This window comes from Prunus avium, chromosome 3, assembly GCF_965620075.1.
Source record: "Prunus avium chromosome 3, drPruAviu1.hap1.1, whole genome shotgun sequence".
NCBI classification, from domain to species: Eukaryota; Viridiplantae; Streptophyta; class Magnoliopsida; order Rosales; family Rosaceae; genus Prunus; species Prunus avium.
In genome coordinates, this window is record NC_142286.1 from 30,912,314 (window position 1) to 30,931,154 (window position 18,841).

General features: G+C 35.1%; 1 protein-coding gene and 1 pseudogene across 1 annotated transcript; both read right to left on the reverse strand.

Annotated features, from left to right (window-relative positions):
* Window positions 1-5,872: 5,872 nt before the first annotated feature.
* LOC110745525 (wall-associated receptor kinase-like 1) lies at window positions 5,873-6,795 on the reverse strand (annotated as a pseudogene).
* A 7,340-nt stretch (window positions 6,796-14,135) lies between these two features.
* On the reverse strand, window positions 14,136-14,489 carry LOC110756490 (wall-associated receptor kinase-like 8). Its single transcript, XM_021957927.1, has one exon. The coding sequence runs from the start codon at window positions 14,487-14,489 to the stop codon at window positions 14,136-14,138; it is 354 nt and encodes a 117-aa protein (XP_021813619.1).
* Window positions 14,490-18,841: the final 4,352 nt, after the last annotated feature.

An 18,841-nucleotide genomic window follows, 5' to 3' on the forward strand; every position in this document is an offset into this window, starting at 1 on the left:
TCAGTACTCTGTTTGAACAAATAAAGCAACATAAAGTGACGTGGTAAATAAATAACAACAACGGTTTAAATAACAAAACGTCGTCTTAAAATGAGTTACACGACGGTAACAAAATACTGTCGTAATGAATACTTTATTACATCATTTAAATAAAACCGACGTCTAATTCAAATGCAAAATTCATAATTAATGAATCTACCTTTTCAATTTTCTTTTCTCCAACACTGGATTGCTGTTTTAATAAATAAAGAGATATATATATATATAAGAAAGATTGTACAATAATTTAAACATTCAACTAAATAAAAAAATGGCGTGGAAATTTAAAACAAACGACGGTTGAAAGAAAATATAGACGTCTGAAAATTGAAAAAGAAATGAAAAAGGCAAAGTTAAGAGAATTTACCTTTTCATCTTTCTTTTCTTCAATCTTTTCACGATCCCCATATTTCTGTTATAAGAAATAAAGAAATATATATAAGACATAGTACAAAAAGGGCAAAAAAAAAAAAGTAAAAAAGTTAAATTAAACCGTCGTGGTAATAATAACAAACGACGGTATTTAAGAATTACAGACGTGTATATTTTAATCAAACGACGGTAAATAATAAACGTCGTGGTATTTCATATACTACGACGGTATCTAAGCTTGTACAACAATTTAAACATTCAATTAAATAATTGCAGACGTGTAACATTCATTAAACGTCGTGGTAATTCCTTTATTGAAAAAAAAAATTGAAAAAAGCAAAGTTATGAGAATTTACCTGTTCAACTATCTCAAGTATCTTTCCTTCTACTCTCTTTTCAACTTCCCCTGATTTCTGTTATAAGAAATAAAGAAATATATCAATGACATTGTAGAAAAATTAAAACAAATAAATAAACCGTCGTGGTAAACATTAACAGACGACGGTATGAAATAATTACAGACGTCTGAATAACATCAAACGACGGTTTAATAAAGAGCATCGTGGTATAACTTTAACACGGCGGTAAATATAAACAGAGAAACAGAGAATTCAAAGTTCAAAGACGTTACCATTTCCTCCTGCTGTTCCCCATTCTTGGCAGTATCCTCCTCAAATTGTAGGGCTCTAACATCAAGTGCCCCAGAACAGCTTGCTTTGTCAGACATTGGATTTTTGGGACTTTGCCCTTGGATTTGGGACAATGTATTTAGTTTCAGCAGGCTTGGATCAAAATTGGGGATGATTTTTGAAAGCTGACTCAGCAAATTTTCCCTCTCAGCTTCTACCAATTGCTTCGTCCTAGCCTCCATCTTTAAACTCTCTTCCCTTGATCTAGCCTCCATTTTCAAAGTCTCTTCTTGAAGGAAAAGTCTTACACTTTCCTTCAATTGATCAGCAAACCTAACCTTCTGTTGTCTAGGTAAGTTGAAGTATTGCTTAGGGGAAACCCCAGCCCCTACACCTCTAACTCTTCCTGGATGCTCGGGACCCAAAGCCAATGTCAAAACATCATTGGATCCTGACAGAGAAATTGTGCCTTCAGAGACTTGCTTTTGCAAATCATCCTAACAAAAAGACATAATAAAAAGTCAGAATAAGGAAACAAACGACGGTTATTTATAAAAAATAGACGTAATATAATATTTCACACGACTCAATAACATAACAATCGACGTAATATAATATTTAAGACGACGCTAACTAAATACCGACGTTATTAATATATTAACACGACGTCAATAATAATCCACCGACGTCTTATGATATAATTACAAAAAACAGAGCATGGATTCCAGATTCAGACCTTTAACGTCGCCTTTTAAAATATTTCGACGTAGTAAAACTTTTCACACGACGGAAAAATATAACAGCAGGCGTAATAAAAATTTTAAAACAGAGTGAGTAGGCTTACAATTAATTTTGCTTTCTCTTCAGTCTTTGGATCCGGGATGTTACCATGTTTGTCTTCTCTTGCTTTTTTCCATAAGGTAGATCGATCAATATCTACCCCAGGCATGATTTCCTTCAAGTCCTCCTTAAAACCAACATATCCTTTTCGAGACAATCGATGATTGTACTCGAGTTTCTCCCTCCTCTGTGATTGTTCTTCATGCACAGCCTCAAATTCTTTAGATAACCTTGAAGCTACAAAGGCATCCCATTGAGCTTTCTCTATGAATTTGTATGTTTCAGGTGGCTGCCTTAATCTATCCTGCTCCTTGATGAATGGAAGGATATGAAACCTAGTTAGTGTAGACTTGAAATCTTTCCATTTCTTGGCGGCAGAAGATAGCACCATTTGCTTGCCCCCTTTACCAACCAGAAAAGCCATGTCAACGGCTTCCCAAATCTGCTCTTTTATATCCTTGGATATTTGAACCCATTTCTTGTCCACAAGTGGGACTCTGGAGCGTGCCAACACACCAATGTAGGACTGCATCTCATTATGTGCACGGCCATAAGGTTTCCCTTCTTCATTGTACTCAACAACAGGCTTGATTTTCTGAATTTTTCTCTGCACAACACGGGGCATTGTGCTCATACCCCAACCTGACTTTCCCTCCTCAGAAATAGTTGCCGTGCTGGCTGGTTCTGTCTCAGAAGATGAAACAAACTTCATCTTCTTCGAGGCCTTGGTTTGAGGATTTACAACTCTAAGCTCCTTCTTCGAGGATTCATTTTTTTTCAATCCAGACTCCTTACTTTGGGATTGAGAAACCATGGTTACAGACAAATTAAACCTGCAAGTGAAAATATATCAGTGAAATTAAGAAAAACCACGACGATTATTTATAAACTACGACGTATTATAATATTTCAAACGACGTAAGAACAAAACAAACGACGTAATAATAAATTTACACGACGGTAATTAATCACCGACGTGATAAAATATTACAACGACGTCAATAATAAACAACCGACGTCTTATGATATAATAAAAACAGAGTATTAAATATTACAACGACGTTAATAATAAACATTCGCCGTGGTATTGAAAATAAAACGACGTAAATATTAATATACCGTCGTCTATACCACCAAAACAAATTAGGAACAACGTAAAATATTTTCAGCAGAAAAATAATTAAAAAGATTTTCGAAACAAAAACCATTGTTCAGAGAAATCAAACATGCGATGAATATATCCTTAAAAATCAAAAACAAAAAAAGGATATCATTTTAAAAAACAACGACGAACACTTGCACACGACGCTAGGGTGACTGACGAACCGTCGTGGTCTATAAATCTAACCACGTAAATAACAAGCCACCGTCGTCTTATTTAGTTGAAGTAAAAGAACCAGAGTAGTGTTCAAACTTGGAAACTTTTCGTCTTTGTCTGCAAATTTTATCAAACTTGGAAAGAAAAAATGTAAAAAGATTTAAAAAAACGAAAATGATATGCGCATGCAAAACAGGAACAAAAATCCTTCCAGAAATGCTTACCCTTTGCTTGCGATGAAAGCTTTCTTCTGGAGTTTGGTGTTTCAGTTCAGAGATGAAGACGAAGAGGAGATAAGCTTGAAAGTTTGAAACAGTTCTTGGAGAATGAAAAATGAGAAAAGCTTGAAAGTTTTTCTCGGGTTTGGAACCAATGCAAGTATGGGTCAGGAAGGCGAAAAGTTTAAAATAATAAAAAACCTTTTCATAACAACGACGCTATTAATAGTATACGCCCTAGTATGATACATTATACAGCGCTATTGTTAACACTGCCCTATAATATTACTTTAAACGACGGTATGTTTTAATGAAACGACGTTTTGAAATCGAATTACACGACGCATGTTTCTTCAAAAAAGATGAATCGTCATTTTCCAATTTACCCAACGACCTTATATTCAATAATAACGACGTTAAAAATTAATACCACGTCGTTTTAATTACTCATACCGACGTGTAATTTTTTTAATTACACAATAAATTAATTTTCCAAAAAATTACAACGTCGTTTTTATATAGCGTTGTTGTTAAATAATTTATACGACCTTATTTTAAATTTAAACGACGTGTATGTTATATATAAACGTCGATATTTTAAAAAACCGACGTGGTATATAAGATTTGTTTATAAATAATGGGTTTTCTGTCTTTCTGTCGTCTTCATTTTTCAATTAGGGGTTCAACTTTTTCTCAATTCTCTGGAGGCACATCACCTCTCTGTCTCATCTCGCTTTCATTTTTCAGTTTGGATGTTGATGTGTGTGCGCGTTTGTGTATCTGAAAGACACAAACACGCACACATCATCTAAAAAATTGTCTTTCTGCACAGAAGGAGAACAAGGTCTGCATCAGCCCTCTTTCTCAGCTCCTCCATGATGGGGTTCTCTGGGTTGATCTCCATGGTCTTCTTGCTCGACATGTACCCAGCCGCTCTGTTATCCCTCAAGGCCTGAGCCTTCATGATTCTTTCCATGTTGGCAGTCCAGCATGGTCAGACGGTCAGACACCACAACCTTCTCCACTCTGTCACCCAAAACATCCTTCACAACCTTGCAGAGTCCCTCAAACTTCTCCTTCAACTCTTCCTTCTTCTTTGCCTCGTCTTCACTCTCATCAAGCTTGAGACCTTCCTTGGCGGCTGAGACAAGCTTCTTGCCCTCAAACTCCTTGTGAGAGTAATTGGCACATCATCCACTTCTAAAACATTGCCTTTGTTCATTCTGGTTCGATTATGATGAGGAACAGAGTTCATTCTGGTAATGATAGACGAATAATGGCATAAAATTTGTACGTCGTTAATTTAACAAACCGTCGTGGTTAGTACAATTATGCGACAGTAGAGTTATGGATACCGTCGTAGTATATTATAATTAAAAAGTCGATAAATTTATATTTATAGTCGTGGTAACTTAATTTAAAGCGGCGATTTTTTTGTAATTAACCGTCGTAGATTCCTTTGAATTTATGCGTCGCTGACTAAGAAAATTGGGTCGTGTTTATTAATTAATTAACACGACGTCTTATTTTTATATCGTCGTCTTTACTTTCTACGGCGGTGATTTCATAGATGCAGTCGTTGTTTTTAGGTTCAGATTTTAACTCTGAAAATACCTTTGTAATAAGACGACGCTTTTTTAATTTGGTGCGTCGTTGTTTCAAAATATCTATACGTGTGCCGTTTTTTAGGTGTTTAAAGTATGTTTCTACGACGGGTTTCTATTACCGTCGTCTTTTAAAAAACAACGACGGTTTTTTGATCTACCGTCGTTGTTTACTGGTCGTCTTTTGCTCTTTTTGTAGTAGTGTGAGTGCCTAGGTTGTCACTAGTATTTTTCTAGGGTTGCAGGTACATTGTGGCATGCTCTGTGTGGATTCTTGATTGTGGTTGTTCATGACTAGCAGTTGACTAGTCATAAGTGTTTTGGTCAAGGACTAAAGTGTGTGAAGCTTGTTGTGGTTGTGTTTGTGTCATTTAATTTACCCCTCGTCACCTAAGTGCCAATTTCATGTATGTGTAGAGCTGTCATGATTGTCTATCTCTGGTAATAGAGAATTCAAGTGTTTCCTACTCTTTTCTAGGTACCACAAAATATAAATTCATGAAAAGATAATGCAGTTTACTAGCTACTTGACTTAAGAGTCACTCACAAAAGGAAATGCAGTTGAGTTCATAGTAATGTCCACATATATGCTCAGTCAATTATTGTGGACGTGAATATTACGAATTACAAAACATACAGTACTGTCCAAAAATAAAATAAAATTCAAGTCTTCCCTAAACCCTAAAGCCAGACCTTCTGGATTGGAAGTTGAAACTGCACTCACATTCTGATCGGAAAAGTTCAGAAAAGAAGCAAAACATAACATTTATGGAACATGCATTACAATATTACAATTAAGAAATATTTAATTATTGTTCACCATGACTTGTAAGGTAATAGCGGAATTTCATGTCATGATGAAGAAGGACCACCATCCAAAACTGGCCCTGTTCCCGTTGAACTTGAAGCAACATCCCAAGGCTCAATCGAGTCAGTCCTAACAAATGCTTTAGACCCTCCTTTTACTACTTCAGCATCAAGAATTTCAAACAGGCGATCTGACTGCATCGAAATAATGAAGTACGTGGCAAGACTTTTGCACTCTTCTTGTGACCTGTTACAAGAAATTGGTTTTTGTCCAGTCAGAAGCTCAACAAGGACCACTCCAAAGCTATACACATCACTTTTATCCATAAATTGGCTTGATTAGAAGTATTCTGGATCAAAGTAACCAAATGTGCCATGCACAAGTGTGGTCAGGTGAGTTTGATCGATGGCAAACTGATCTTGAAGTTCCGAAGTCAGCAACTTTTGCTCTGAATTTTGCATCCAAGAGTATGTTGGTAGACTTGATGTCTCTGTGATAAATGGGAAAGGCAGCTGAAGCATGTAAATAGGAAAGAGCTCCTGCAATTTCCTTGGCAATTCGTAAGCGAACTTCCCATGTAAGTGGAAACTCCTCATTCTGCTCATGGATATACTGGGAAAGGTTTCCATTAGGTATAAATTCATAAACCAAAATGGGAACCTCCGTCTCTAAACAGCAACCCAATAGTTGAACCACATTTCTGTGGTTGATTTGTGAAAGAATCACAACCTCATTAATGAAATCTGAAAATTGGCTTTCGTCCACTATTTTAGATTTTTTCACAGCAACAATTCTTCCATCAGTCAGCATGCCTTTGTAAACTGTACCTTGGCCTCCTTGGCCAAGAATTCTATTATTATTGAAATTGTCAGTGGTTCTCCAACTCCTTTGATTTGAATAGCTTGATTTTCTCAACATTAACTTCACTTGACGAAATTTGTTTTTCTAATTTTAGCTTGAAAAACATCTCCCTCCATTTTATGGTATGACGCACTACTACAAAAAACACTTTGCGCGACGAAATAAGTTTGTTGTGCAAAGTACAATTTCATCGCACAAACTTTGCGCGACGAAATTTTGGTCGCACAAGTTCTGTCGCGCAACTCTCGTGAAGCTTGCGCGACGAAAAATATTCTTCGTTGCGCAGAGTTGCTTTGCGCGACGAACGCTAAGTACTTTGCGCGACAAATACTAACGTCGCTCAAAGCTACTTTGAGCGACGAATCGTAACTCCTTTGCGCGACGAATCCTAACTACTTTACGTGACGAATATTAACTACTTTGTGCGACGAACTTTTACTACTTTGCGCGATGAACCTTAACTACTTTGCACGACGAACCTTAACTACTTTGTGCGACAAACGTTAATGTCACTTTGCGTGACGAATCCTAATGTCGCGAAAATCTTGCGCGACGAAATATTCAATTTTTTTTAATTTTTGTTTTTAAATTTTTTTAATTAAAATAAACTAGTTTAATAGCTTGCGCGACAAAATATTTTGTCGCGCAAGGTTTTTGACATTTTGTTTTATTATTTCTCTTATATCAATTTCATTATATTAATCTTTTAAATTTAATTTAATTGTATGATTTTATTTTTTAAAATTACTTTAATTTAAATTGACATATTCAAAATAAAATTACATATGAAAAATAGTGGTCAAATTATCCAATATATATATATATATATATATATATATATAATATTCAAAATGTACACATAAATTAACAAAGTACAATAATAAAATCTACAAGCCTATTGTGGTGGTAGTGGCGGAGGATATGTTTCGATAGCGTCCAAATCCTCAACTTTAGCCGTTAAAGTCTCGACGATTCCCTATAAAAAAAAAAAATATTGTCAAATAACAAAAAAATAACAAAAAATTGGCATAAACTCAAAACTAACTCCAAAAACACAAATTAATGAAAAAAAATTTTAAAATTTGGAGAGAATATACCTTTTGGCAAGATTTTGAGTGAGTGAGAATGAGAGGGAGAAGTGAGTGTGAGAGAATTAGAGAAGATAGTGAGAGAGAGATGAAAGAGCGAGTAAGTGTGAGAGATGATGAAAAGAGAGATAAGAGAGTGAGTGAGAGTGAGAGATAGTGAAGAGAGAGATGAGAGATTAAGTGAGAGGAGTGAGTGTGAGAGAAATGGTAGGATTTGGGGAGAGGGAAAGAGAGATGAGACGTAAGAGTAGAAGACATTGAGAAAATGGTGGAGGAGTTATTTTGGTTTTAAAAACCGTATCACTTTGCGTGACGAAATAATATATTGGTCACGCAAAGTCTTAAAATTTTCTTTTTTTTAAATTCCCATTTTTGGTGCCCACCCAAATTTTTAGGGTTTTGTGCGATGGATTTTTGGTCGCTCAGAGTTTTGCGCGACCAAAATATTGCCGCGTCCCATTTGTGGTACCCGCCCAAATTTTTAGAGTATACTTTGCACGACGAAAGACTATATATTGGTCGCGCAAAGTCTTAAAATTTTTTTAAAAGAACTTCCCATTTTTGGTACCCTCCCAAATTTTTAGAGTATACTTTGCGCGACGAAAGACTATATATTGGTCGCGCAAAGTCTTAAAAAAAATTTTAAAAAAAATCTCATTTTTGGTACTCCTTTAAAAGCAAGCACACTATGCCACATGTCCACCTCCGGCGATCTCCCTTCCGGTCAGCTTCCACCATCGCCGGCCAGCCACCACCGCCGTCGCTGGCCAGCCACCGCCGGCCAACCTCCTTTCGGCCAGCTGCCGCCTTCGCCGGTCAACCACCACCACCTGCCGCCAGCCAACCTCCTTCCGGCCAACTACCACCACCGCCGACCAGCCGCCGCCACCTACCGCCACCGCCCATCAGTGGCCAACCACCGCCACCGCCCATCAGTGGCCAACCACCGCCACCGCCCATCTTTGACCAACCGGGGACTAACTCCATTGCCCTTTATTCACCCTAAAAAAATAGAAGATTTCGTGTCATTAAAGGGACTCGAACCTTGACCCTCAAAGGAGGAAGTCTCACTCACAAACCACTACACCAAACTTGTTTTTGTCATATTTATTCAATTACACAATATTTATACAAACAATCATTGATAAAAAATAAAAAAAAATTATTTCAACACAGATTCACGCAAAAATTGTATATAAAAAAAAGTAAAACCAAAACTACAAACAAACACAAAAACAAAACCATCAAAAGGCCTCATAGAAGAAGAATTACACAAGAAAATTGTCGTGGCAAACAAACCAAAGAAAGAAAAGGCCAACACAAAACAAAAGAAGAAAACGAAGAAAGGGAAAGCAAAAAATGAAGCTGGAGAAGATGAAGAGGAAGATAAGGTTGTTGATTACAACAATGATGCGGTCAGCCTAATCTGAGAAAATATTTGTTATATATCTCTACTGTCATTTAATCTTATAACAAGATGCAACAAACGGAAACGGAAACTACAACAAACTGAAACTGCAACGCAGTTTATGACAACATTTGCTCAAATTTGCAAAGAAACCAAAAAGTAAAGCCATGATTCAAGTACTAAAACTAAGTTCAAAACACATTTAAGTCGATGAGCAATTCTAGCATTCCCATTGACTTGGAAAAATTATTCTAAAATTGAAATATGGAACAGGAAACTGCATTGCAGTGCAGTTTCTAATAAAAAAAATTGCAACAAATAGAAACTGCAATGCAGTTAAAAAAAAAAAATCTGCTTAAATATGAAAAGAAACCAAAAGGTAAAGCCATGATCAAAGTACTAAAACTAAGTTCAATACACATATAAGTAGATGAGCAGTTGTAACATTCCCATAGACTTGGAAAAATTATTCTAAAATAAAAATATGAAATAGGAAACTGCATTGCAGTTTCTGATAAAAAAATGCAACAAACAGAAACTTCAGTGCAGTTTATGAAAAAAATATGCCCACATGTGAAAAGAAACCAAAAGGCAAAGCTATGATCAAAGTACTAAAACTAAGTTCAAAACACATATAAGTAGATGAGCAGTTGTAACATTCCCATAGACTTGGAAAAATTATTCTAAAATAGAAATATGGAACAAGAAACTGCCATGCAGTTTCTGATCAATCTACTACAGCACTAACAAAACAACAACCCAAAAACTTCATGAAAACAAGCATTGAATGACAATTGCAAAGGAATATCCACTAATGAAACAATTGCATAATTTTCATTAACTTCAAAAAACATACCTCAGCAGCAGAAAAATTGAGCTTCACATCAAAATATGAATACTGCAATAGAAGAAGAAGACCAAAAAATATACTGCAGTTTCTAGAAAAACCAAAAGTTCTCATATGTGCAAAGAAAACTGATGAGGCCTTATACGTACAAGTAAAATAACAAATTTTAAAATTTTAAAATTCATAAATTAAATAAAAATAATCCTTAGTGGCATCACTTACATCTATGTTGCATACAAAAGAAAATTGAAGATAAAAAAACTAAAGCAGGTACAATCATCAACAAGCAGCAATCAAGAACTCAAGCAAATACAATCATCAACTAGCAAAAAAGTCTGGTAAAATAAGTACAAAAACAATATATGAAAATGTCTACTAAAAACAAATAATATATGGAAAGCATTGACAAATTAGGGATTCACCTTCTGATTTTCTTTGTTTCTTCTTGCAATCATTTCATGGCTTCAAATTCCAAGTAATTTGTAATATGAGAGAGATGGTGTGGCGTGGAGTGGAGAGGATCAGAGAGAGCACACAATTTGGCCTTGGCAAAGGAAAGAATAAGTTGTAAAGAGTGAAGAAACAATTTGGGCAAAGAAAAAGAATAATCAATTTGGGAAAAGGAATGTTGAAACTTGGTTACCTGGGAGAGGAGAGCACGCCTTCTTGTTTGTTGGGAACTTAGGAGAGGAAAACAACCTATTGGAAACTTGGGAGAGGAGACCAACATCTTGTTAGGAACAAAAACTCTGCCTACAGCCATCTCCTTTATCTTGATCTCCTACAAAGAGAGGTCGAAGAGAGATGAGGAGGTTGTGTAGTCGGCGAGGTCGAGGACCTAAACTCCCGTGAGGTTAACCTCAACTTCCACCAGAGAGAGATTGATGAGAGAGATCTAATTTTAGTCAGGCTTTTAAACAAAAAGGGTAAAATTGTATTTTAACTTTGTAATTTAGACAGGCCCAACGAATCTGGGCCTCCTCTTTGGCCTAATCCAAAATAACAATTCTTTCCTAGGTATTAAAACCCAAACAAAAATACTCAATATCTCAAATACTAATTAGTAAAGTTACTTATGTCTAATACCTAATTTTCCTTAAATATATATACTATTCAATTTATTAAGTGTTATACGTACAAAATAAACAAATTTAAAGCTACTCAACGATCCAACCGTCAAACTTGTTTGTTTATACTTCGAGATCATATACGCCAAAAATCGGAAAAAATAAACATTAAGAGATCACATAATGGGACAAAACATTTCGACGGTTATAAATGAAAAATCAATATTTAACGGTTTTTTCAACTCTGATTTTGATGATTTTTTACAGCTATACTCCTTGACCCTATATGAATACAATGACTACATTCGATCGTCAATTTAAAATATTTACACTAGTGGATACCACAAAATCTTATCTTATATTTAATAAAAGTATAAATAAACTCTTAATTGTTAGTGAATATATTGTTTTGATGGCATATGCATTCTACGAAACTAGTTTCAACGATTCAACCGTCAAACTTGTTTGTTTATACTTCGAGATCATATACGCCAAAAATCGAAAAAAAAAACATTCAGAGATCAAGTAACGGGACAAAACATTTCGACGGTTATAAACGAAAAATCAAAATTTAACGATTATTTCAACTCTGATTTTGATGATTTTTTATAGCTACACTCCTTGACCCTATATGAATACAATGACTGCATTCGATCATCAATTTAAAATATTTACACTAGTGGATACCACAAAATCTTATGTTATATTTAATAAAAGTATAAATAAACTCTTAATTGTTAGTGAATATATTGTTTTGATGGCATACGCATTCTACGAAACTAGTTTGAACGATCCAACCGTCAAACTTGTTTGTTTATACTTCGAGATCATATACGCCAAAAATCGGAAAAAATAAACATTCAGAGATCAAGTAACCGGGCAAAATATTTCGACGGTTATAAACGAAAAATCACGATTTAACGGTTATTTCAACTCTGATTTTGATGATTTTTTACAGCTACACTCCTTGACCCTATATGAATACAATGAACTAATTCGATCATCAATTTAAAATATTTACACTAGTGGATACCACAAAATCTTATGTTATATTTAACAAAAGTATAAATAAACTCTTAATTGTTAGTGAATATATTGTTTTGATGGCATACGCATTCTACGAAACTAGTTTCAACGATCCAACTGTCAAACTTGTTTGTTTATACTTCGAGATCATATACACCAAAAATCAGAAAAAATAAACATTCAGAGATCAAGTAATGGAACAAAACATTTCGACGGTTATAAATGAAAAATCACTATTTAACGGTTATTTCAATTTCAATTTTGACGAATTTTTAGAGCTACACTCCTTGACCCTATATGAATACAATGAACTAATTTGATCGTCAATTTAAAAAATATATTTTCTAAAAAAAACCCAATCCGAACTACAATAATATATTTTTCTAACAAAAATCCGATCCGAACTAAAATAATAAATTTAAAGCTACTTAATAAATATATATACCGTTTAATTTCTTAAGTGTTATGCATACAAAATAAAAAAAACAAAAATAAATTGGTTTAGGTGACGAAATATTTGGATTACGTCATGCAAAGATTTTAAAAAATAATTTTTTTATTTTATTTATTTTTGTTAAGACTTTGCGTGACAAACCACACTTGGTAGCGCAATACTTTGTGCAACGAAGTTTAGTAATTGGTCGCGCAAAGCCATGCAAAGATTTTTAAAAATAATTTTTTTTATTTTATTTATTTTTGTAAAGACTTTGCGCGACGAACAACTCTTGGTAGCGCAGTACTTTGTGCTATGAAGTTTAGTAATTGGTCGCGCAAAGATTTTTAAAAACAATTTTTTTATTTTTGTAAAGACTTTGCGCGACGAACCACACTTGGTAGCGCAATAATTTGTGCAACGAAGTTTAGTACTTCGTCGCACAAAGTCATGCAAAGATTTTAAAAAATAATTTTTTTAAAAATTTATTTTTGTAAAGACTTTGCGCGACGAATCATACTTGGCAGCGCAATACTTTGTGTAACGAAGTTTAGTAATTGGTCGCACAAAGTCATGCAAAGATTTTTAAAAATAATTTTTTTATTTTTGCAAAGACTTTGCGCGACGAAGTTTGTCGTCGCACAAAGTGACTTTGGGCGATGATTGTGTTTCGTTGCGCAAAATTTAGTCGCGTAATACTTGTAGCGACGAAGTTTTGGTTTTCGTCGTGCAAAGTGACTTTGCGCGACGAATTTTTTTTCGTCGCACAAGGGTTTTTTTTTCACTGGTGACGTTTCTTTAGGAATCTATATCCCAACCATGCACCACCAATAAGCAATAATAACAGTCCAAGACCCGCAACAAGACCTGCATATATAACTCAGTAAAATGATAAATGATCACAAATTGCAAACCAAGTTTATGTCTTGTGCCCATAAAATAAAATAAACTGTTTATGGCAATAAAAAAGAGTTTATGTCTAAAATTTCTCTTCACACCTAGGCAGAGGGTTGTGGCTTGGTCTCTATTTTCTTAGTCAAGATATGAACTTTGGGCAGGGTGACTTGTAAAGTTATAATATTTATTTGGGTTGTGGATTGTCCTTCTTGGATATCCGATTTACTTATTTCCATTCCATCCCTCTTAATTTCTTGATTTGTTCGTAATTACCAAAGTTTAATAAATACATAACTGCAAATACCTCTTCTTCTTTTTCTTTTTCTTTTTTTATTAAAAGCCAAAGGCCAAAGAATAAAATTGACAAGTCTTCTTTAGTCTTTTGAAGTACATAAATGTCTCATATGTCAAAAGTATTTGAAGTTTGTGACTAGTTCTAACTCTGATTTTCGATCCATCAAACACGGTCGAGGCTTCACGTTAGTTACATTTTTTACGGGTATGCAATTGGTTCATAGTCATGGTCATGAAGCCAAAAGAAATCGAATTTGAGTTTTCCTTCTTGTTTATTTCTGTGGGGTTCGAAACTTACAGTAGCATACATTACAGAACATTATATTCCGAAAGAACATGTGATTGCCTAAACATTAACTGAAACACACATTACAACAATAGTTTGTTCACCATGTTTTCACAGATAATTGTGGAAGTTCGAGTAATGACGAAGTTGGATAATCACCATCACGATCCCAAGCTGACCATCCTGTTCCTGTTGAGCTTGAAACAGCACCCCATTGCTTAATAGATTTATGTTCGACAAATTCTACACCTTCATAATTTTGTTGAGTATTAGAGGATTTTTCTGCCATTTGAAGTGCCTCCAACTCCGCTGTGACCTCTCTCATTGTTGGTCGATTCCTTCCATTCAAATTCAAACATCTTCTTGCAAGGTTAGCAACTACCCTGATCTCTAGTTCAGAGCCCTCCTTCAAAACCAGAGCATCAACAATGTCTAACAGACGATCTTCCTCCATCAATGTAATGAAATATGCAGCAAGACTTCTGTATTCTTTTTCTTTCGCTGAGCTTGTTACCAAAGAGATGTGTATTTATCCAGTCAAGAGCTCAACAAGGACCACTCCGAACAGGGACGGACCATAGGCATAGCTAACCTGGGCTACAGCCCAGGTGGCTTCTATTTTTCCAGCTGATAAAAAAATTATAGCCCAGTCAGTGACGGATCTATTAAGGTGCTACCTTATTTCCATTTTCAGCGTTTAAGTAAATGTCTTTATCCTTTTACTTTCATTTATTTTTATATTACTCCATTTACTTAAGTTTACAATGTAAATAAGGAAGTACCCCCCATTTGGATTCAAATAAAAATACTAAAAAAATCAAATTCCCACTCAATCAAAATATGAAAAATCGGTTTTAGTACAAAATAAGATTTAGGCTAAAAATGATGGCTCATTTAAGTCAATATATACTTCATACTAAAATCCCATAAAATCAAGTTTTCTTATTTGATATGTAAGGAATAAAAGCCGCCAAAAATTATCTTGAGAAAATGATTATTCCAAAAAACTATTTTTTATACTTACCCAATATTTTTACATAAAACAATTTTTCATGTATTATTATTTATTGTTATCAATGAAATTACATAATACGGTTGATCAGTTTTCTATCTACTTAGTATGTTTATATGTAAGTTAAATTTAGCCCAGTAAAGTTTGAAATCCTGGATCCGTCCCTGACTCCGAAGCTATAAACATCACTTTTCTCAGTAAATTGGCTTGACCGAAAGTATTCCGGGTCCAAATAACCAAATGTTCCATGTATAACTGTGGTCAGGTGAGTTTGGTTTGGCCTATGACAATTGATCTCGAAGTTCCAAAGTCAGCAACTTTTGCTCTGTACTTTTCATCCAAGAGTATGTTGGTAGACTTAATATCTCTATGATATATGGGAAAGGAAGCAGCAGAGTGTAAGTACGAAAGAGCACCTGAAATTTCCGAGGCAATGCGTAAACGCATTTGCCATGTAAGTTGAAACTCTTCAATCTGTCCTTGGATATACCGATAAAGAGTTCCATTGGGTATGAATTCATAAACCAAACACTATGCCACAAATTGGCTTTAGCAACGCTACATTGGCATCAGTAAAACTGAAAACCGATGCTTTAAGTACATTAGGTATCGCTTTTATAAATTATGATGCTAAAAGGTAAAAAGACATCAGCACAAATATTTTGTTTTTGTTAGCGATGCCCTTGATGCCAATTTAGCATCGTCTGTTCTAACGACTGATGCCTAAAGTTTTTTTTTTTTTTTTGTAAAGGTGGGCGTGTTTTTTGGGAAGCATTGATGCCAAAAGTATAGTCAACGATCCAGCAAAATAATTTCACACTCCCTCTCCTTTTTTCAGACTCCCCTCGCATTTTTTTCAATCCCTCCCAAACTCCTCACCATTTTTCAGCTTCTATCTCCTGAAAAAAAATATATAACTCACAATTTTTTTGGATCTCCTTCATCTCCTTCTTCTCTTTCCTCCATCTAGACACTCGAAGTTGGCCACAGAAAAAATAACCTAAGGCATTTGAAGAAAGGGAGAGCCATGGGCATCCTTCTCGTCGTCGAGAGAGAGCCATGGAAATCCCTTCGTTAGGGTTTTAACCTTCGGCGTTGGCATCCTCTTTCTCGTCGAAGTCGTCCTGTGAGATTATTTAAGTTAGGGTTTCAATGTTTTGGGAAATTTCAGTTAGGGTTTCAATTTATTGAGTAATTTCTCTAATCTTACTGTGTTTTTCTCTCTTCGGCTGGCTCATTGTCTCTTGGATCTCACTGCCCCTCTGGGCTTTAATCTAATGTATGAAAACCTCTAAGCTTTCGATGTTTGGGTGTTTATGATTTGGTGTTAATGTTTCTGATTTGTTTTCATCTTTCTTCAATCTCCTACCTTTTTTGTTTTATTTATGTATTAATGTTTCTGGATCTCATGCTTTCTTTTGGTGCAGGTATTGGGAGGGGACGGATCTACAATTTTCTCTTTCTCAAGATCACTATATCGCTCAACTCATCTATGTGCTCTCAATTTCTAGCTCAATTCATACATGCTCTCAGGCTTTTCCTTACTCATCTCTCTGCTCTTACTCTCGCTCAACTCATCTATGTTTTTGTTTCTACTACCAATGCGGTTGGCTGATGTCACTACTACAAAAAGGGCAAAAGACGACCAGTAAACAACGACGGTAGATCAAAAAACCGTCGTTGTTTTTTAAAAGACGACGGTAATAGAAACTCGTCGTAGAAATATACTTTAAACACCTAAAAAACGGGTACACGTATAGATATTTTTAAACCACGACGCACCAAATTAAAAAAGCGTCGTCTTATTACAAAGGTATTTTTCAGAGTTAAATCTGAACCTAAAAACAACGACTGCATCTATGAAATCACCGCCGTAGAAAGTAAAGACGACGATATAAAAATAAGACGCCGTGTTAATTAATTAATAAACACGACCCAATTTTCTTAGTCAGCGACGCATAAATTCAAAGGAATCTACGACGGTTAATTACAAAAAAAATCGCCAATTTAAATTAAGTTACCACGACTATAAATATAAATTTATCGACTTTTTAATTATACTATACTACGACGGTATCCATAACTCTACTGTCGCATAATTGTACTAACCACGACGGTTTGTTAAATTAACGACGTACAAAATTTTTTACCATTATTCGTCTATCATTACCAGAATGAACTCTGTTCCTCATATCATAATCGAACCATTATTCATTTTTTACCATTGTTCCTCATCATAATCGAACCAGAATGAACAAAGGCAATGTTTTAGAAGTGGATGATGTGCCAATTACTCTCACAAGGAGTTTGAGGGCAAGAAGCTTGTCTCAGCCGCCAAGGAAGGTCTCAAGCTTGATGAGAGTGAAGACGAGGCAAAGAAGAAGGAAGAGTTGAAGGAGAAGTTTGAGGGACTCTGCAAGGTTGTGAAGGATGTTTTGGGTGACAGAGTGGAGAAGGTTGTGGTGTCTGATCGTCCGACCGTGCTGGACTGCCAACATGGAAAGAATCATGAAGGCTCAGGCCTTGAGGGATAACAGAGCTGCTGGGTACATGTCGAGCAAGAAGACCATGGAGATCAACCCAGAGAACCCCATCATGGAGGAGCTGAGAAAGAGGGCTGATGCAGACCTTGTTCTCCTTCTGTGCAGAAAGACAATTTTTTAGATGATGTGTGCGTGTTTGTGTCTTTCAGATACACACACATCAACATCCAAACTGAAAAATGAAAGCGAGGTGCCTCCAGAGAGGTGAGAAAAAGATGAAACCCTAATTGAAAAATGAAGACGACAGAAAGACAGAAAACCCATTATTTATAAACAAATTTTATATACCACGTCGATTTTTTAAATTATCGACGTTTATATGATAACATAAACGTCGTTTAAAATTAAAATAAGGTCGTATAAATAAATTAACAACGACGCTATATAAAAACGACGTTGTAATTTTTTGGAAAATTAATTTATTGTGTAATTAAAAACCTTACACGTCGGTATGAGTAATTAAAACGACGTGGTATTAATTTTTCACGTCGTTATTATTGAATATAAGGTCGTTGGGTAAATTGGAAAATGACGATTCATCTTTTTGAAAAAAAATGCGTCGTGTAATTCTATTTAACAATGTCGTTTCATTAAAACATAGCGTCGTGTAAAGTAATATTATAGGCCAGTGTTAACACTAGCGCCGTATAATGTTTCATACTAGGGCGCATACTATTAATAGAGTCGTTTTTATGAAACGGTTTATTATTATTTTAAACTTTTCGCCTTCCTGACCCATACTTGCACTGTTTCCAAACCCGAGAAAAACTTTCAAGCTTCTCTCATTTTTCATTTTCAAAGAACTGTTTCAAACTTTCAAGCTTATCTCCGAGAGAAAACTTTTCGTCTTCCTCTCCTCTTCGTCTTCATCTCTGAACTGAAACACCAAACTCCAGGAGAAAGCTTTCATTGCAAGCAAAGGGTAAGCATTTCTGGAAGGATTTTTGTTCCTGTTTTTCATGCGCATATCATTTTCGTTTTTTTTTAAATCTTTTTACATTTTTTCTTTCCAAGTTTGATAAAATTTGCAGACAAAGACGGAAAGTTTCCAAGTTTGAACACTACTCTGGTTCTTTTACTTCAACTAAATAAGACGACGGTGGCTTGTTATTTACGTGGTTAGATTTATAGACCACGACGGTTCGTCAGTCACCCTAGCGTCGTGTGAAATTGTTCTTCGTTGTTTTTTAAAATGATAATCTTTTTTTGTATTTGATTTTTAAGGATATATTCATCGCAGGTTTGATTTCT